This window comes from Suillus discolor (assembly GCF_016758755.1).
Source record: "Suillus discolor strain FC423 chromosome Unknown F5147scaffold_21, whole genome shotgun sequence".
Lineage (NCBI taxonomy): Eukaryota > Fungi > Basidiomycota > Agaricomycetes > Boletales > Suillaceae > Suillus > Suillus discolor.
The window spans coordinates 129,677-149,598 of NW_024541268.1; the positions used below are offsets into that span (position 1 = coordinate 129,677).

Consider the following 19,922-nt stretch of genomic DNA (forward strand, 5'->3'; position numbering starts at 1 on the left):
TCAATTTCATTCATGCGTAAAGTATTGAATTTTCGAAAACATGCCAATCATGAAGGTCCAAGGTGAACGATTTTCTACGACGAGGCTTGAGCAAAAGCGATAGCAACAGTCTGTTGAAAGCATATGTCAGGTCATGATTTGGTGATGTGGGTTCACGAGACATACCTCAGAATGACTCAAGGACACCAATACATTAGTGATCCCTTTACCCTGTGCAGCAGCTTTCGCGTTGCCGTGAAGAGTTACAGTTGGAACGCCAGACTCGTTAGGCAGAATCTCGATATCCTTCATCGCAGCGGCAGCGCCCTTTGATGGCACACCTAGCGACTTGAACACGGCTTCTTTTCCTACCCATCGAGCTGCGAAGGAGGACGGAGGTGACGGTTGGGCGCGGCAGTAGGCAATCTCAGCCTCAGTGAAGTTGCGTTCGACAAAACAAGGATTAGAGGATGGCACGGAGGAGATCAACTCTTGATCGACTCCGACTCCTGCTACAGATCCCTTTGACGCAAGAGCATCTGCAACAACCTTGGCGTTGGCAGTATCAAACGGAATGCTCTTATCAAGGCTCGCAGCATACGAGTAGCTGCGAGTCTTCGGGTTGAAGGTAGCACGAGCCATGGGATTCATGAGAACCGCCTGCTCCAGCTCGGGACTGTACGGCGGGCCTTCCTTGATCTTGACAAGGGTGTTGGAGGTCATCATTTCAGTCATAACCTTGTATGCCTCTTGCGCGCGGGACTGGTTGCGTATCTTGTATGACTCATAATCGGAGGTTTCAAGAGCACCGAAGAGATAGCGGGGATGAATAACAACTGCGGTGCCCCCGACTTGACCAAAACCAAAGGATGACTAATAGCCACAGTATTAGCCCGTGATGAAGCTTTGAAGACAGATCAATTAAACTTACCATGACACCGGCGCGGATACCATCGGTATGAATAGACCTCGATGGGAACATGAGGAAGTGATGAGCTTCGAACCGGGCATCAATGTTGCTAAAAGGTGCCATGAACAGGGGGAGCCAAACCGGAGAGGGAGTACTTACTCGCTATTGCGGTTACCTGGGATAATACCGGTAATGACAGTCTGCAACAAACCAGCCATCTGCCACGCCGCTGAACCACCCTTCGAGTGGCCAAGCAAGCTCTTTTGAGCAATAACAGGAACAGCATTGCCGTGGGTGCGTGACATGGACTCGAAGATGTTGTGCCAGATCTGCGTTTCGTTCTTCTCATTCGCGCCAGTACTCGTTCCGTGAATTGAGAGGACACCAATGTCATCTGCTGTCAAGCCCCACACCGCGAGTGCACGGCGCATAGGAGCCACACGAGCATCAGTACCCTCTAGCATGCCATACGTAGCCAAGGCCTCCTTCTCCTGGCCGCGAGCTTCCTTCTCGATATCAGCAACACGGGATGAGAAGTATTCCTTGTCAACATCCTTGCCACCAGCCTGCAGAGCACCCATCTCCTCCTGCAGCTGAGCAAGCTCGTGATCGAGCCACTCGGAGATCTGCTTGCGTCTGAAGGCGATCTGGCGAGATCGGTAATCAAGACTGAGACTAGGAAGGGGGGTACTTCGATGGGAGTTCTCTTGCGACAGAAAGAGCACCGCGACCAGGAGCTGGGATAGATCGTCCAGCCTTGTCACTGTAGAACAGTGATTAATTGTACGTCATTCAGGTTTGACGAAAACTTACGTGGAAGTTGACGTGAATGCCAGAATACCACGAATAGGAGCACCAATTTCCAGGGCTGTCTTCGCAGTCATAATGATGTGTATACCAGTCCCTTGGGACTCCATGAACTATTAAGCAAAGTCAGTGAGTTCAATATATCTGGGGTATGGATCAGACAACTTACGCCTGAGCGAGTAGTTGTAGCGGGACGGGACATCTCAGTAGGCTCACGTCCCATGGCGAACTCAGTCTCGGCGTTGCTCGTGGCCTTCATGTTAGCGAACTCATAAGAGCCTTCCTCGCTGATGTCGTCGAATCCACCAGCGATCATGACTTTCGCCTTCCCAGATAACAACGTATCGGAGGCGATCTCAAGAGATTGAAGTGCAGTCGCACTGACATTTGAGACAACGTGAGGAACAGCAACCTATGAATCATTATAAACACTCACCAAGCGCCAACAGGAATCTTCACTGGGCCGCTGGAAGACATCAACAGGAGGTTAATCCATCCGGCAGTAGTGTTGATGAAACTGTGAAGATAGGTCAATCATGTATACTCGTCAAGGAAAGTGAGGTGGACTGACGTCTCCTGCAAGATATCGTTCTGAACATCTTTCTCTTCACGGCGGTCTTTGAACATTTGCGCAAGACTTTCCGTACCACCCATGCCGCTGCCCACACACGTGCCAATTTCAGAGGGGTGGAAGTACTTGTATAGTTCGTAGGGATCTGTGATTCCAGACATGTTCAAAGCCTCAGCGGTGCAAACAAGGGCCCAGAGAGTGGCACGATCTGTTTGAGCGATGATATCTGGCGGAATACCGTAGCGGCCAGCATCCCATCCGGTAGGAATTTGACCAGCAACGAGGCGACTGAACTTAAAAGCCTTGGGGACAAATACGCGCGCACCCTTCTTGAATTTGACGAACCACTGGTCACCTTCTCCAGTCCAGATATCGCATTTGTCGCCATGCTCGTACTTGAACTTCTCGGCCTCAGATTGTGCAACTTCGATTGCTTCCAAGTCATGAATAAGCTCGATCTCTTGGTTGAAGACCTTCTTCTTGGGATCATAGCCGCGGAACAGCTCAGGTTCTGTGAGGGAATTCATAACTGACTAATAAACGTCGAGAAGCGACTCACCAATCAACCGTACACCAGCGTGACTCAAAATCTCCTTCTCGTAACGACTTCTGACCTCCTTGTCGTCGACAGGCTCGCCAGTCTTAGAATCAACCCAGCCAACGTACAGTGAACCGTCCTTGAGACGCCCATCGAAGTGCTTGATGTAACCCATGAGCCAGGCCATCTCAATACAACCCTCAATCGTGAACTCTCCTCGTGCCTCCATCTCCCAACGAGTACGGGAACTACCCCAAGGACCGACTTCAGCGAATCCAGTGATGACAACAACCTTCTCCAGATCGATGATGCCGCGGAGTTTCTCGAGATCATGCAGGGATGAAGTAGGTTCCAGGACAGGGAATTCAAATGTGAAGTTTGCTCGCGGGACCACATTGACGGTTTGCAGGACACGTTCACCCTCCGCTCCATTGATAACCTTGAAATCAAGAGCATTGTCACGCGCAATAGCGCGACGAAGTTCACTCTTCTTGCTCAGGTTCATGCGAATGCGGCTTGTGATATCAGCGAGGTCAGGGAGACGATCCATACCACCGTTGAGGTCAGCCCAAATAGGCTCAACCTGGGTGATGCTGAAGAGCAATGGGTGCATCAAACCCAGGATATTGAACGCCATCTCCTTCGCCGAGAAGGTACGGACGCCGTGACTCTCAACTTCGTCTGCGACAATGTTGGTGGCATCCATGAGACCTGTACCACGGGTCCACCTATGTGGTATAAGCTACCGAGCAGTGGGAGAAAATTGTGACGATACTCACCCGATAACAGCACCAGCCAAGCACAAATACTCGCCCCAGCTCTCCGAGTTCCAACGATTGAACAATGTCTCCAAAGATATCTTGGACTCTGAATAGAGACCGTCGTTGCCGAAAAGGCCGTGATTAGGAGATAGGGGAAGAATGACCTGCGTTGGTCTGGTGACGAAGTGACGAGAGGCCTTCTTGTTCTTGACTGCACCGAGGATGCGCAGCAAGTTCACCAACATAATGCGGTGGGCGAGCTCAGACTTGTCATCCAGGCCGTCAATTTCACGGCCATTCTCGGGCACTGCAGCGAAGGGCAGTATGTAGTCGAGATCGAGACCGAGTGTGGCATAGATATAGTCAACGAGTGCTTCAACATCCTGCTTGGAACCTTGGTTGAAGGGAACAACAGTAAGGGCCGACCCTCGAGCTCCAAAGCTCTGATAGATAGATTGGTAGTACTCCACGGTCGCTCGGTTGTAACGGGATGTAGTGATAACGACATGGGCACCGCCCGACAAAAGACCCTTTAAGATCTCTACACCAATGGAGCCCTTGCCGACGCCAGTGAGAAGAGCGTTCTTGTCCTTGAAGGTAGTACCTGAAGTTGCAATCTCGTGAAGAATATCGAGGTACACGCCAGTCAAGTTGCTGGAGTACTCCCAGTTGCTGCCTACCTTGCGTTTGAGATGGAGAAGGGGAACCTTGTCTGCCGACACGCTGGTGGCGGCGGAGATCTGCGGACGAAGGAATTGGGAAGAAGAGCGACGACTGCGAGTGCGCGTGCGGATTTGTTCGGGACCCTTCCGAAGAGAACGAACAACACCCTCATACAATGCTTTGATGCGGTTCTTCTGGTCTTGACTGATACCGGGTTGCGATCTGACTACAGTCCACAGCTTCAAAACGTCGTCTTGCACCTTCTGGATGTTTACAGTGGAGATGGTGTCTCCACTGGCCATCTCCTCGACATAAGCCTCCAACTTGCGAACATTCTCCCGGACGACTTCGGAGTAGACAATATCACCTTTCTCCGTGACTTCGGTATGAGGAGCAGTGGGGAATGTCACTGGTTTGAAAACGTGATTAACGGTGATGGATACAAATCAGTTTGCGTGCTTACCATCTTTGTACACTGGAGGATGTCCGATCACTTCCTTCGTGTTGTCGATGAGCTGCTGGCCGAACTGTTTGGCAAGAACATAGGTATCACCCTTACTAGCGTCGCAACGGTCGATGTTGTACTGCATATAAATGAGAAGTTCGGGGTCGGCACGGTTGAGTAGAGCGATGCAGCGGGCAGTAAGCTCGCGGTCGACAGTGGTGAGACGACCATGGATGATGTCGTAGTACATCAGGAGAGCGTCTTGTCGCACCCAGTTCCATGAGGAGTCGAAGTGACGAGCCTTAAGGGGGTCGAAAGCAGGTTGAATACCATCAATGTAAGCATCGCCATGCTCCTTCGTAATGGCATCCAAGCGAGCTTGCAATTGAACAGAATTGGCTTTTTCCTTGTCAAACGCAATCTCCCCAGCACGAGAATCCTTGTTCAGATAACGCATATAAAGCTCAACGTGCTGAGCGGCAAACTGCTCTTGCTCAGCACGGAACTTCAAGAACTCCTCGCTGTTGATGGTCGCACCACCTCCGGAACTACCGCCGGCACCTCCAGCACCTCCGCTGGAGAGAGAGATCCCAGAACGCTGAGCGTAGATGGCGACAACAGTATCAAGCCATGCCTTGCCCTCAGCCTCCGAAGAGAGACGTTTGGCAGGCTCCATCGTGGTTCCGAGTAGAAGGACGCCGTCAGCGCGTAACGATCCCAGTCCCCAAGTCTTTGCTAAGTGCGTCTTGATGGCAGATGAGTTGAAGCCACCAGGCATCTTGCCACCGATCATGCGGGACACCAAGCCCGAAGTGTACTTGCCGAGAGCACCGGAGTGGCCAACGCTGAGAGCAGAACCGAGCTCTTCCAAAGGCAGCTCTTCACCCTTCTCAGGGGCAGATGAGAATTCAAGTTGCAAGTCGCCGAGAATCTCGTTCTGAAGAGTCGACTTGCCGCCGACGAGATCTTTGATGGTCTTGCTTGAAGGAACCTCCTCAATCTTCTTCTTGAGCTTCTGTGCGATGATGGACATGAGGATATCGTTGGCCTTGATGGGGGCATCCTCAATGGAGGCAGCGGGACCTGCAGAAGGTGAAGCTACGACAGGCGTGGGTGCAGCAACAGCAGTTGCGGGGACAGACGTTGACTCTGCAGGAGCTTCAGCAGCAGGAGTTGCGGTAACTTCATCTTCGAACTGGTAGTAGATCTCGCGGACGTTCTTGGCGTGGCAAAGGATGATTCTCTTGCGGCTCACTGCGTCATCTTGCGCCTCATATTTGGCCTTGAGAGTGCGAGTGGCCATGCCAGTCAGCGTGGGTGAAGGACCAAGCTCGATGAGACGTTCGAAGTGATACTGAGTGAACAACAAGTCCTGGGTTTCAATCCATCGGACAGGAGATGCGAACTGGTATGAGAGGAGTTCAACAAGGATGGTGTATGCGAGCTTCTGACGCTGCTCAGGGGATGTCCAGTCATCCTGATCCCACTTCTTAAGAACCTTGTCGAGACGAGGTGAAGACGTCTGGTCATAGATGAGCTGCGCGTACTCGCGCGTGATATCAAATGGCTTGGCAACCAAGTTCGGAATGTATTTTCCGATGAGCATGTCAGGGTTGAGAAGCGACGGATTGATCTTCTTTGAAAGGTCTAGAGAAAGTGATGAGCTAGGTTGGCGTGATGTACATTCATGACTTACAGGCACGGAAAGGCATGACACCAGCCCAGAGGTAACGAGAGTGGAAGGGCACATCAATACCAGGAAGAGGAATAGTTGCAAAGCCACGCTCAAGCTTGATGTAGCCCTCTGCTCGCTGCTGCTCCTTGGCGCGCTCGAAGCACTCCATGACTATGTCACCAAGCATCTCCTTGACCTTCTCGACAGTGAATTGCTCAGTCAGCTATAGATGCTAACGGTAAGCTGCGATCATTTCGATAGGATGGAGTACAAACCTTCTGAATGTCGATCTTCTGGACCTTCAAGTAGTTCAAGACGTTCGTCATCGTCTGAAGAGCAAGGAGCTCTCCAGCGCAAACATATTGTTGACCCTGTACAAAATACATGTTAGCGACGAGAAAGAACTCAAAGTGAGACAGCACTGACCTCGACGTTGTAGTTGACGATTTCGAGCAGCGTGCTCGTACGAGTGGAAATGGTGTCGACAACCTCGCGAAGTGCAGCATCGGTAAAAGTCTTTGAGATACGGCTGGGGTTGACAGCACACATGGCATAGTTGGAGCGGTTGTGAGCATCACGCTCGACTGCCCGCTGCATCGTGATCCCACGGTAGAAAACAACATCGACAAGAGCGGATATGTGGAGGACATCAGCCATGGAGGCAAGAGCAGAGTATTCACCAAGCGAGTGTCCAGCAAACGCACAATCCTTCTGGACAAAGCCCTTGGCACGCATATCTTCGAATGCGGCTTTCTCGGTCACGACAAGCGCAATTTGTGCGAATTGAGTAGCAAAAAGGAGACCATTAGGGTGGCTGAAGGTGTATTTCGGGGTGCGAATGTCAATGTCGGCGAAGAGGGGGTGAGTTTTGACAACGCCGTCCTTGTCCATAGTGTCGTAGGTCATGTCCATGTACCTCTGGCGGATTGCCTGACCCTTGATACCACCAAAGTGAACGATCTTCTCCTTCGGGTTGTCCTTGACGATTTCAACAATGGAAAAACCATACACGGCGAGTAAGTGCGCATCGGCTCCTTCCCAGACCGCGCGAGCAGCGGAAGAACTGTTGTACAAATCCATTCCCATGCCGGGTTCCTGTGAGCCCTGGCCAGTGAAAACGTAGACGGTGGTAGCCTGCGCGACCTCTGCAGTTCCCTCGAGGACCTTCTCTTCACGCTGGTTCGACGTTTCGACTTTGACGACCATGTTGCCGTCGCGCATGCCAACGTGGCGGATGTTGACTTTCAGCTCATCGCCAGGCAAGATCATACCGACAAAGGAGACATCATATCTAGACAAAGTTCAGTCCTCTGATCAAGCATCCTGGAGACTTCACTTACGCAACGACACGGTCAGGATTGCCTTCCGCGACAATGTTTTCGACGTAGCGGCGTGTGGCAGCGCTTGACCACATGCCATGAGTGATGGTACCAGGGAGTGATGCGTAATCTGCGAAATAAGGATTGATATGGATGGGATTGAAATCGCCTGAGACTTTCGAGTATGGTTCGTTTGCAAGTGGAGCATTGAACGTGGTAGAGACATTGCTGGACATTGTGTATCCCTCATTGGTGAGTTGTGTGAGACGACCTTCCTGTGTGCCCCGACGCTCAAGGTGCGCAACGACAGGGTTTCCGTGGCAGCCTTCCTGCTCGAACTCCACTGACGCGACTTTCTTCAAGCGCTTGAGCTGATCGCGCATGAACACGTCACCAGTGACGGTGACATCCCGGTAAGTGGTCTTATCCTTGAACGTGACCTGTGATTGCACTCGGAAAACGAGGGTCATGCCAGCCTTGAGAGGTGTCGACTGGTCTTCCCAGCTCAACCACTCCTTAGACTGCATGACACCGACATCAGCATCACTGGCGATCTCCACGACATAGTCAGGCTCGTTGATAGTCTCAAAAGTATCCTCGAAGTCGATGAAGCGGCCGCGGTAAAGGAACGACGAAACGACCTCGATGACGGGCTTCCCATCACGGAAAACATGTCCCTTGACCTTCACGACCTTGCCAGCATCCGTGTTCTTAACCGACGAGATGTGTGCGTCAGCAATACAGACATCGCCAGCAAGCAAGGGCTTTGCGCCGGCAACCAGGCGGAAGCCATTCGAGAGGTGGACCAACTTCAGCAGATCCCCATCAATGGACACAGGGAAGATAGCTTTCATAATCGCCTATGCCATCGTCCCAGTCAGTTTAAGACCCTAAAGCATACGGACCTCCAACGACATACCTGCCACCCAGTCACAATCGCAAAGTCCATCGGAGCCTTGACAATCTCCGTGCGCGCTGCCTTGAACGCCTCGTTCTGGTTACCAACAACACCGCAGAACATCCCCACATCTTCGGCAGAGATTGTGACCTCAGGGCCTATGAATGTTTCATGAATATCAATCTCGGGCATTTCTTCGTCGTCACCGAACCACAACTTCCAGTAGAACTCTTTGATGCGACGATTGCGGCCGACTGCGACTTCGTGGATTGGGATCGCGCCTGTGGATGGTACGTATTTGAATTGCAAAGCGAGGGGTACGGATACATCGCGCCTGTCCTCGTAGAAAGTGACGTCGATAAGATTGGAAGATGCAGTGTATTGGATCTCAACAGCCTTGAAATCGGGCTTGTGCGTGCCATGCGAGCGACCAGCACCGTAAAAGGTCAGAGATGTTGGGGAGCCTTTCTCCATGCCCATGACCACCTTTTGCCCACGTCTCGGTGCAAGGGCACGTTGAAGCGGGTTGTCAATGTATGCAGCGCCTTGAACAATAGTGTCAGATGTCAACAACGCCTTCAGCCAGCTCAGCTCTGAACCAGACAGCGCCTGCAACCACTCCTTCGTGTCCGGGATGACATCACCGACAGTATATGTCACGCTCGTCGCGGTTTCTTCACAGGCAACGCTATCGGGAGTCTCGGTCTCTTCTGGGACAGGAGCAAGGTAGTCAACAGTTGGCACCTTAGAAACGTCGCCGCCATAAGAGTGCTCGAGGAGCTTCGCGATGAGGCTGGAAGTGATGTTACCAAGAAGGTCCTTGATTGGTTCGTCTTTGACTGTGGAGTACTTGACAGCAACGGGTCCTTGAAGAATGCACACACGCTGCGGGTCCTGGTCAAACACGGCTTCGATATCCTCTGCGGCCCAAAGTGAATCCTGTACCCATCCGTCATTATGAGCGACCTTAGCAATACAGGGTTAATTGAGACAAACCTTCTTGAACCACACCTCGAAGCTACTGTCCAAAATTGGAATGAAGGGCGCTGGCTTCTGGCCTGCGCGCTGAGAGATTGTAAGGAAGTACGCGCGGTCCTCAGCAGCGAGTAACTGAGTCTTCGAAGCAGGATACTTGTCAAAGAACGACTCCACGAACTTGCTGGGATCGTCCAGCTCTGTGAAGCTCTGCAGGACACTAGCCTTCAACCCTCCATTGACACCTGCAAACCTCTCCTCTACGCGCCTCAACCAATCGCCCGTCAAGTTCCTCAAGCTCAAATCGATCCACCGACTCTGATGCGAGACGTACATCAAACGAACCATGCGTAGAGCGACTTCCTCATACGTCATATCACCCAGATCGAGGGCAACACTCCCATCCTTCTTCCAACCGAACCATGGCTTCGCGAAGTCTGCATTCAATTTGCCGATAATCTCCGCTTTGCGCTCAGCGAGCCAAGGGCTGCGCTTCTCCTTCGGGAGCTTGAAGACGGTGTCATCAAACTCCTTCCAGAGCTTCACAGCACGCGTAGCGACCTTATGGATTGGCTCGCCCAGCTCTGAGCGCACCGTCAAGATTCCGCCAGTAGGCTTTACGTACGTGTTTTCCCATTGCTTGTCATCGACACCACGCGCTCCAACGATAAGATCTTTCACACTGGAGCTCGTGTGCGCCTCCTTGGCCACCATGACGCGCGACGCGAACAGGAAACCATCAAATGGCATGAGCTGCTGGCCGTAGAGGTCCTTTGACCAATCACCAGTGAGATATGGCCATACATCATCAGCACCTCCGAACCCGGAACCGCCGACAAGAATCAAGTTCTCCTGCGCACGCATGGCGCTGTATGTCTTCAGCACAGGCATGTGGAAATCCTCGTAGGAGTGGTGACCACCAGCACGACCTCCCGTCCATTGAAGAATGATAGGGAAATCAGGATTAGACTTCGCAATGTTGACGACCTGCCTGATACCATCCACCGAGCCCGGCTTGAACGACACATGCCGGATACCAGCCTTCCTTAATCCATCAATGATCTCTGCTGCTTTCTCAGTGCTAGGAATACCAGCAGCAACACAGAAACCTTCGATAGGTAAGCCCTCGCGGCGCATTTCCTGCCACAAGGGGAACTGGAAACCGAATTGGCGTGGGTTGATGTAGAGGGCGTTGAGCGTGAGGCCGACGCCTGTAGGGATTTGTGCTTGAATCTCGGCAACTTTTGCACGCAGCGCTGCAGGGTTATAGTGACCTCCACCTGCCAGCTCGATGTGGTACCCTGCAGAGAGAACCGCAGAGACGAAGCCCGCTTTCACCGTTGTGGGTGTCATACCAGCGACCATGATCGGAGGCTTCCCGAGCAGGCGCGAGAAAGGCGTGTCAAGGTGTATAGTACCATCGCTATCATGTCATATCAGAATCTGAAATGAATCACGGTCCTTGATTGACACACCTTGTTTTCACAAGTTTTGGCGCGTATTTCTTGCTCCACCACTCATCGTACTTGACTTCTTCAGTATCAAAGAGTTCCGCTTCGCCACGGCCCTTGTCGCCTAGCGTGACAACACGCACGCCACGACCTTCAAGATTACGAGCTGTGAGAGGCCCAATGCCATTCAGGCCACCGGGACCAAAGTCAACGACGTGTGTCGCGGTCTCGGGGAATCCAGTTGCGAGCGTCCAGTGAATAGGAGACGTAAAGATCTGGTCGCATAACGAACGCGTGATAGATGTCTCCGAAGTACGCATATCAGAACCTATAATCATCAAATTAGCCAGAAACGTGTTTTGAAGTGACTATATGCGCACCATCTTCGGTATTGAATACCGGAATCCCCAATTCTTCTGGAGTCCAAAGCTCCTCGCCTTCAAGATCTTCATCGCACAACTTCTCGGCAGCGCCCTTCAAATGCGCGCTGTGGTAGGGGGCATTGACCACCAAAAATCGGACACCGAACGCAGGTTTGCGCTGCGAAAACGGCACCTTGCTCTGGTCAAGCCCAGATGATGCACGTACCTTCCTCAAGTTTGTGACAAGCCCACACAGGGAACGTGAAGGACCAGTCACAACAAAGTTTCTGGGACCGTTGAACAGGGAGACAGCGATCTGTGCGTTTGCGGGTAGGTGATCGTTTGTAGAGTCGAGATGGGGCTGCAGTGCATCGAGCGACAGGTTCGTGATCGAAAGCATGGGCGTGGGTTCACCCTCGCCTCCATCGATGCAGTCTTGAACTATGCTTGGTTCTAGGGCAAGCACGGGGAATGCTTCCTGCCCGCGCATACCACAAAAGAAGAGCCATCGAAGGGCCTTCTTAGCGTTGATATTAAATGATTCTATGGATGTGGAGGCAGAAATGGCGATAGCAGAGACTACGCCCTGCGAATGGCCAGTTGCACCAGCGAAATGATCGCGGAGCTCGCCGGGAGTGAATCCAGAGACGTGACAGATGACAAGGTACTGCACCAGCTGGGTGAGACCGATCAAAGGAAGCGAGACTGGGATGGAGGCAAGATATTCAACGGGGGGACGAGGAGATGTGCCTGCGAGCCATGCCGCGACATTCATGCCATAATTGTAGAAGCTACAACCCTGGCGGGATGAGACGAGGGGAAGGAGAATGTCATTTGTGATGGACGTAATTATAGGGGAAACGTAAGGCTTGTAGATGTCATACAAGGACTGAAGTTCGTCAAAGTAGACCTCGTTGGTCCCTTGACCGCCAAAAAGCGCATACATTGATGCCTCGGAGTCATCAGCGGCTGTGAGGAGGGCAGAAGCAGGGGGAGCGGCAATATCTGCAACATTATGGTTCTCTAGGGTAGCACGTGCAGCAAAGTAAGCTGCGAGAATTCCAGTGCGGACCTCGGTATCGAACGGGTTTACAAAAGAATAGAGGTCGGTATCGGTAAGATATGAGGAGACGAAATGCGTGAACACGCGAGCGAGTAGAGAGATGCGTGCCTTTACGCAGTCTGATGTATCGGAAGTCCTCTGTGCAATGAAAGCGAGGAAACGTGCGAAGATATCTACGTTGGCTTGTAATGGGCGTTCTGGGTCAGCGACGGTGCCAGCGACATCGACGCGTTCCTGCGACAAGATGAAGTCATCTCTAAGGACTTCAGCAGCGATCCACTCGTCTATTTGGGTAGAGACGGGAATGGACACCTGAAAAGCTAATTTCAACAAGAGATAGATGCCATGAAAAAATGACGCGTACTCTAACATTTGCAATGGATATTACTAGTGGACGGGTAGCAAATTGGTTTTCGTGAACGGCGTCACCGTTCTGGACTGACATTTTGGAGGGATACGATGGACGTCGGAAACGACGTGAGGAGGGGAGTGGAAGAAAGAGGACAGGGTTCAGAAGTTTGCTTTATAGGCCTGGTACTCCCCAGTGTATTTAATTTTTTTGGTTTCAGGCGTCAACTCCCCCAAAAACTGTATACAAGTCACGTGATTACGTAATACTCTAGACCGATAAAAACGCTATACCAAGGTATTAATTTCGTGAATTCTATCTACTGCAGCGTGTTCATCGATATGGAACTTCCGTGATAATCAGTCTTGGTCGAGCCATGCTTTCCTCCATGAAAAGCTATTCGCTTTCTCAAACGAAGCTGGCGATAACTGGCGATGACATAAATTTATTCATCGCTTTATCCCGTGGCAAGACACGTACTCTAACCCCTGTCTCTTGTCAGTACCCTCGTACCCACACAACGGAAAATGAGACATGCATCGAGGCAAATGCAAAGCACACGCGTTTTGTTTAATTCAACTCTGTATCAACATGTGTTGTTTTACCTACACGATGTTCCTTTCCATCAGCACACTCATCAATCGATTAGCTCTGATAGGGTCGCACTCACTAGCAAGCTTCAAACCCCGGCCCATATCGATACTCAGCGCTGGTCTGTCTCCGCCTAGGTAACTTTGATTTGAAAAACTGTATTAGATCGAGATAGCGCTGGTATAAAGTATTTATCATTCCAACAGTATGATGTTCAAGTGATTATTACATTAATCAGTCTTTATACCCCACGATCACAGGTGGTCAGTTGTTTCATTTTAAAGGGGTCGTTCTCATATCGTAACTCTGCCAGTGTCTTCCCCCATTAATCTTCGTCAATACCCCACAATCACAGACGGGCACCTCCGTCGTTTCTCTGTCAGCTATTGAATTTAAGTAGGTTGTTCTCGTTTACTGGTGAACGACCTTGAAATAAGATTCAAATGCATTGTAATGTTTCATGCGGATGTTTTTTTATCCCCGCGGCACCGCCATACTTGTATCATATGGGTCTCACTTGTTTGTCAAGTACTTTTCGATCTTCATATCTCCTTGCTTGATCACACACAAGAGTCTCAAACACCAAGAACAAAGTCAAGTTCCACATGGCGATCTACCAGTTCACCGCAAAAAAATGGACATTCAGAGGATTGAACTCTGGACCTTATACATGCTAGTATGCAAAGCATACGCGCTACCACTGCGCTAAATGCCCTTGAATAAGCGCTCAGGGCCCTGAGGGCATGGGGGATCAAGGCAGGACACGTTAAAGATAAGTATGACACAAATGTCCAATGCTGCGTAGTAATAAAGGTTACAATATAGTCACCAAGGTCCCCGCCGACAAAGTCCGGCCCTTGAAATCACGGTTCAATCACACAAGGGTCGAGGCTGGCATGGCAATTCATATGAACCACCACCGACCCATGTGCATGAGCTAAATGCTCAGCAGTTGGTACGGGTATTAAATACATCGTCAAAAACGTCAGTCAATCAAAGCTAGATGACAAAATCGCAGATAAAGATGCAACATAGCATAGTCCTTTCGAAGTAAACGTTCAATAAAGATCACCAGCCCATCCACCGCCGCATGCAGAAAGAATGAAAAACGGGATGGATAAAGGGCTAAGTGGTGAAAAGAGTGCCATGGCTAAGGTTTAAATATGTTGGTAATGAAGTCCGCATAGAGTATGTGTCCGAGCCAGAAAGAACAGACTAGCATGTGGGAATCGTGATGTTTTTCAGGTTTTTGCTATCAAAAAACATTAGCGCCGCAGACAGGTAACGTGGTGTGAAAATTTACTTGGCGTCGAACAAGCCCCAGTATCCCTAGCGAGTAAGGGTTAGATCGCCATGACGAAACCAAAAATATCTGAACTTTACCTCTACACCACCATACGTTACGTTCTGCAAGGCAAAGTCAGATCCTGCCCCTGGATATTGCGAGTGCAAGCTTACCTTCCAAGGCTCGTCACTGAACTATTGTCGTACATGGCAGTGAGCACAATTAAAAACGTCGGGAGACCGAATACGCACCTCAAAGAAAAAGTATCCAGTTCCGTTTTTGGTAGCTATTGACGTGACATTGAGCTATTATTGTCCTTGTTCCCTGTGAGAAGAAACGCATACCTTGACATGCGAAAGTATCTATAAATATCTGCAAGTATGAAATTAGCAATCATTAAGTCATAACGAAGCGAGAATGAATCCCACCTGCAGGTTTTGCACCGAAGCGAGCGAAGGCCCATCATTCGGGTTGGCATTGAAAGAAGAACTACCCTGTAAGACAAGTTAAACGAGTCAGGGATCAAGGAGAAAGCAAACAGACAGTTGGCCAGCCAGTCTCAGCAATGAACATCTTCGGTTTGTTCGAAAGAGATTGAGCAAGAGCGTAGTCCGTGGTGTTGAAGAAGTCGGCCGTCCAGGCGGCAGCGTCATTAATCGATTGATTGGCGAACCACGGGTGGACATTCGCCATCTGCACAACGTAAGTAGACATTAAACATATATACAGAGGGATACCAACCCCATAGTCAACGGCAGATAGCACCTCGTTGTTGAAATAACTTCCAGCGTCTGCATTACCGACTAAGATATTGCTCATACCCATCGAGGACAACATTGAACGAGTATCGCTGATCCAGGGTACCAACATCGCTGCGGCTGTGACAAAATAATTGGAAATTCGTTTCAGCAGGAAAGAAAACCATGAGCCAACCTGCCTGTCCTGCGGAGCCGTTGGGATCCGTCTGCCCTGCGTTCGTGATGTAACTGACAGGCGGTTTAGCCAACAGTTTGAAATTCAGAAACGAATGCTAACTCAAGGATAAATTCATTGCCGACTGTAACACCAGCCACGTTGGCTGCACCGTATTGTTGAAGAGCAGTCTGGATTTCGCCTTTCTGGCGCGTGTATGCAGCCCCATTATCGGTGGCATCGGGGTAGTTGCCGAGATAGACAGACATGTTGACCTTGGTAGCCTGGATGGCGGCAAGCTGCAAACAAGTATGGATAAACACATCAAAAGTAGCCCCCACGATAACTTACGACGAGAGAGGATTGATTGCAGTCAGCACCATAAAGACGGATGGTCTAGCGATTAGAGAATGAGTGTATGGCATATAAGACACCATCGAAACACCCACCGTTGTGATCTGAGATAACAACTATAGATTGTGTAAGAGAAGCGCTCGGAAAGATCCCTCGAAAGACCTACCTGGATATCTTCAATGACCTCCGCTGCTGTACATTAGACACGTTCCAACCAAGATAACACAATTTCACACACTTAGATTATTGCCACAGTCGGGGAGCTGCGAGCCCAGTGGCGTATACGCAATGCCATAGAACGAATTGACCAAAGCGGAGTTTTTCGGGAAGTTACTCGGATCGTTGGGGTTCGTCCCAGCTGGGACGCTACTGCTCGCACTCGAACTCGAGTTGTTGCTTGAGTTCTTTTTCGAGAGCGTGACGCCGAGTGCGATACCGGCAGCGATTAGAATGATGAGGGCAACAACCGAACCAATGACCTTTCCAGCAGGACGTTGTTAAAGAGCACTACATAGGTTGAGAGTGAAACTCACGATCCGTTTTGACCGCTTGCTCGCCTTCTGCGACTGCTCCAGCCAGTCGCTGTTGCGGGACTCGATGTTTTGGTAACCTGGTTGTGGGACGGACATGTAGGGCACGGGCTGTGGTTGGTTTGTTGGAGGATTCCTGAGCGTAGGCTCCGATGAAAGATCGTGCGACGAGTCGAAGGGTGAACGAGCGTGTGTGGCCTGCGCAGTAGAAATTTAGTTCAGAGAAAGATGAGAGGTGCAAGCGAAAAGAGACTGAAACGGAAACGGAAACAATTAAACGAAGAAATCCAAGCGAACTCGGGTTTCAGACCAGACACATATATGTATATGAATTGCAACAATATCACAATGAATGGTAACGGGTTCTTACTAGGCCTGATGATGGGTCGTTTGGAGTGCCAGTAGAGGTCGTCGGGGTGTCCCTGTAGGGCGCTACCTGTTGCATCGAGCTCGAGTACCCACTTTGTTGCATTTTTGCAAGTCAAGGGTAACAGAAGAGATCTAAGGGAACGTTGAAACTGGAAACGACAGCTGGTTTCCCTGACTTCTTTAATTTCCTGCGGCCCCACCTGGAACGCGCCCTAACATGCCCTATCAAGAGGCCATAAGGATTGCCTTTTCTTGTTCGGCCTACCCAGGCTTGTGGCAACGGGTGCTCCCGGCTTTATTGTGGTGCAAATCTTTCCTTAGGTAGATAAATTTAGATGCTGCGGAATTTATGTTAATATCTGCCCTGACCGAACCTGGACGACGGTCGGCGGCATGTGTCCTTGTTATCTCCCCAAGTAAGTAGCCCTAAAGTATACATAGAAAACTCAGATGGCAATTGTCCAAACCGGTAAAAAGGAAAAGAAAAAAACAATAACAACAAATGGGCGATCGGGAGCTCGGCACAACAACGCCGTGCCCGCCTCGAAGTATATCAATATCACAAACTTCCAGATGTGACTCCATTTCACCCACATCTCACCCATCCTACCCTCCCGCATGGCCCCCAGGTCGCGGCTGAGCTGATGCTCGCTTCTGTTTTCTGAGCACCCTAGCACGGTGTTTCTCGTCGTCCGTGCTTCCTCGATTGGAGGGCAGCGTCCGACTTCGGCTCACTGCAGGACCTGAAGCTTGGCTTACAGGGCGGGATGTTGGGGTCTCCAGGACAGGCGACAATTGCCCACCATCAACGTCATCTGTTCTGTCGAGCGAACCTGAGGGAAAAATGTGGCACAATCACAAAAGGGTGCCCTCCGACTTCAGCGGCGGTCCAATTGAGACGCGGCCCCCAGGAATGACCCACCAGTGTGTTCTAGCGTTGTGCGGCGCCTGTAAATGCGGCGTCTGTCACGGCCGACAAGCTTCCAGCCCCCAGTAATTGACGTAGGCTCGTCATCTGAACTAGGTACAACAACAAGATCCGAGTCTTCCTCACTTGGCACCTGCGTGTGTGCGTGGTGGGGCCGCGGTGGAGGCTTCCACGAAGAGCCCTGCTCCGATCGTGGTGGCGGTGGTATGTCGAGTAAGAACCAATCCTGTTGCGCAATGAGAAATTCGAGGACACGTTGGCTCAGCGCATGTTCCCCAGGGCACATTTCATGGGTAGGATGGGATATAAGGCCGGGCCGAAAGATTACCGCGAGATCTGCGCGGGAGATGAGGATAAAGTTAATCGCAGAGGGGCGTGGCGTACTTGTGGCTGTCATAAGATTTTTATCTGATTTTCGTGCAAATACTGATAATAGATCCAATACGTAGAGAAGAAGGTATTGGTTGGCGCGGGGCATACGTTGAATTAGACGCTTGTACGTTGCAATCACTTCATCATGGTTGAATGGTTTCTTTCCTGCACAGGCCCGAGTTCAGCTTGTGCATCAAGCTGTCAGGACTTCTTACCCAAAACGTCCCGGAACTGATTGAGACGTCAGCCCCGATCAATAAAGGAAGTAGCATACACTCACGTCGTGATACATATCGTGTGGTATTACGGGTTCCTGAGTGGGGCATGAGTAGGCACGGCACGGAACGTGGAGCGCCACTGACAGGCATTTGGGTTAAATATCTACGAAAGACGCTTGCGACATCATGTGTTGTAAAGTGTTCATTTTTCCAGTCCAACGATTTTCCGTACTGATGGCGAAAATAATACACCAATTGAATCTCATAGCGCTATATAGGAGCATTATGTACGCACCCGTGGCGGTGTCTCGAAAGCGGCTTGTAGATCTCGCATGCGCTTAGTAGAACCGTTGACACGAAACGTCCCCTCCACCTCTGTAGCTGATAGATGTAGAACGTTTGAATTAATGTTCACACTATACACAGCAGTACCCACCATTTTCTTTGAGATAAAGGCCACTAAAGGAGTCAGGGTACACAGTTAGTCAAGATGGTGCAAGGCAGCTCCACTCACCATTTCGCCACAACGACAGGTATGTACCCCCAAATGTAGAGCTCGCCATTTGCATTTGCAGTCGAAATCTGCACGCTTGCATATCTCAGACTCTCTTTGAGTGGTTTTTGAAACACCGGATGTTCCTCCTGATCTAGAGCTGAATAATTGATTGGCATTAGTCAACGTCATGAACCGGAAGTCAGAATAGTACAGACTTCTACTCGGGTCGGAATCTTTTTTGCGATTCTGAGCATGGGTGAATTGAGTCCACCACTTGAGAAGACCGGCTTTGGTTGGCGGGGGGCTGTCTGAAGGCATGTTTGAAGTTTGAGGGGGGCTATGCCTAGACTGAGAGATAGGGAGGGTATTACTCCTGCGGGATTGTTGTGTTCTTGAGAAGAAGGCGAGAGGAAATAAGCGTTGAAAGGTGGCCAGCACGGGCCACGATGAGTAGTCGAACGGAAAGCTTGCAGAGGGCGGTGGAATATGGTCGTGACCCGCAAACGGTGGTTCTTCGGAGCACAGCCACCGACACAGCACTAAAATGCAAGCACTAGTCACGAGCCTGATACTACGGGCCTGATAGGGTTCGGGAGCTTGGCTAGACTATCTTTGAAAAAAAAAACATGCTATGCATCAAGGTGGAGGGAGACTACTTATAATGTACAGCTATGGACTATCATTAGATAAAAGAAGTTGGTGCAGCAATTTTAAACTATGCAATGAGGCTTTCTCGAATTCTAGAGCAAGTTTAGATAAGAATGAAGTTCCTGGTCTAGTCACGCTGCATGGGCGGTGCACTGATCTGATGACCATCTTCGATTGTCTAGCTGAAAGGGGGTTTGCAACTGACCATGGACCACATGCATATGCATCCATCTGAACAGAGCCCAATTGGATGCCATTCTTTTGCCTTTTGCTCATGCAGCACTAGTCACAGTACTCATTCAACGAGTGTTTAGGCCCGAGCGCAAAAGGCTAGGTTGAGAGTAGGATCCGGGGGCTGCCGTCAAAATTAATACCCAGGCACGAGTTGGTTCCGTTGGATGACGCATGCATCGTAGCCTAGTTATTCACGTTGTTATCACGTTTTTTTTTGAT

The 19,922-nt window shown here is 50.5% G+C and overlaps 3 protein-coding genes and 1 non-coding gene across 4 annotated transcripts; all 4 read right to left on the reverse strand.

The window, feature by feature from the left end:
* Positions 1–74: 74 nt before the first annotated feature.
* Positions 75–12,953, reverse strand: F5147DRAFT_796950 (uncharacterized protein; the record flags this gene model as incomplete). Its single annotated transcript, XM_041443185.1, is given in 21 exon segments — positions 75–110; positions 166–852; positions 911–998; positions 1,049–1,595; positions 1,615–1,652; positions 1,703–1,809; positions 1,866–2,076; positions 2,133–2,213; positions 2,268–2,778; positions 2,827–3,533; positions 3,585–4,638; positions 4,693–6,321; positions 6,371–6,572; positions 6,625–6,720; positions 6,776–7,640; positions 7,690–8,528; positions 8,588–9,505; positions 9,563–10,964; positions 11,017–11,320; positions 11,373–12,729; positions 12,782–12,953. 21 exon segments carry the CDS (start codon positions 12,860–12,862, stop codon positions 75–77), a joined length of 11,760 nt encoding a protein of 3,919 aa, XP_041293924.1. The 5' UTR covers positions 12,863–12,953.
* A 1,039-nt stretch (positions 12,954–13,992) lies between these two features.
* F5147DRAFT_t72 lies at positions 13,993–14,072 on the reverse strand. The gene has a single exon. It is a non-coding gene; the product is annotated as a tRNA-Ala (tRNA).
* Positions 14,073–14,656: 584 nt separating this feature from the next.
* On the reverse strand, positions 14,657–16,910 carry F5147DRAFT_651891 (glycoside hydrolase family 17 protein; the record flags this gene model as incomplete). Its single annotated transcript, XM_041433567.1, has 16 exons — positions 14,657–14,686; positions 14,741–14,764; positions 14,816–14,836; positions 14,894–14,928; positions 14,987–15,014; positions 15,071–15,136; positions 15,186–15,335; positions 15,384–15,520; positions 15,576–15,628; positions 15,678–15,853; positions 15,906–15,950; positions 16,004–16,024; positions 16,075–16,100; positions 16,147–16,387; positions 16,442–16,636; positions 16,809–16,910. The coding sequence occupies 16 exons, from the start codon at positions 16,908–16,910 to the stop codon at positions 14,657–14,659; spliced, it is 1,350 nt and encodes a 449-aa protein (XP_041293925.1).
* Positions 16,911–17,153: 243 nt separating this feature from the next.
* F5147DRAFT_689765 (Rho GTPase activation protein) lies at positions 17,154–19,477 on the reverse strand. Its single transcript, XM_041436993.1, has 9 exons — positions 19,037–19,477; positions 18,840–18,978; positions 18,762–18,784; positions 18,621–18,706; positions 18,470–18,556; positions 18,388–18,420; positions 18,323–18,338; positions 17,730–18,272; positions 17,154–17,640 (listed from the first exon to the last, which is right to left on the reverse strand). The coding sequence occupies exons 1-9, from the start codon at positions 19,137–19,139 to the stop codon at positions 17,414–17,416; spliced, it is 1,257 nt and encodes a 418-aa protein (XP_041293926.1). The 5' UTR covers positions 19,140–19,477; the 3' UTR covers positions 17,154–17,413.
* Positions 19,478–19,922: the final 445 nt, after the last annotated feature.

Bases quoted from the DNA above. Each gene is read 5' to 3' on its own strand.
- F5147DRAFT_689765 (XM_041436993.1), bottom strand. From the start codon at position 19,139: ATGCCTTCAGACAGCCCCCCGCCAACCAAAGCCGGTCTTCTCAAGTGG. The intron at 18,979-19,036 runs GTCTGTACTATT...TCAATTATTCAG, and splicing joins AGATTCCGACCCGAGTAGAA to CTCTAGATCAGGAGGAACAT. The intron at 18,785-18,839 runs GTGAGTGGAGCT...TGACTCCTTTAG, and splicing joins CCTGTCGTTGTGGCGAAATG to TGGCCTTTATCTCAAAGAAA.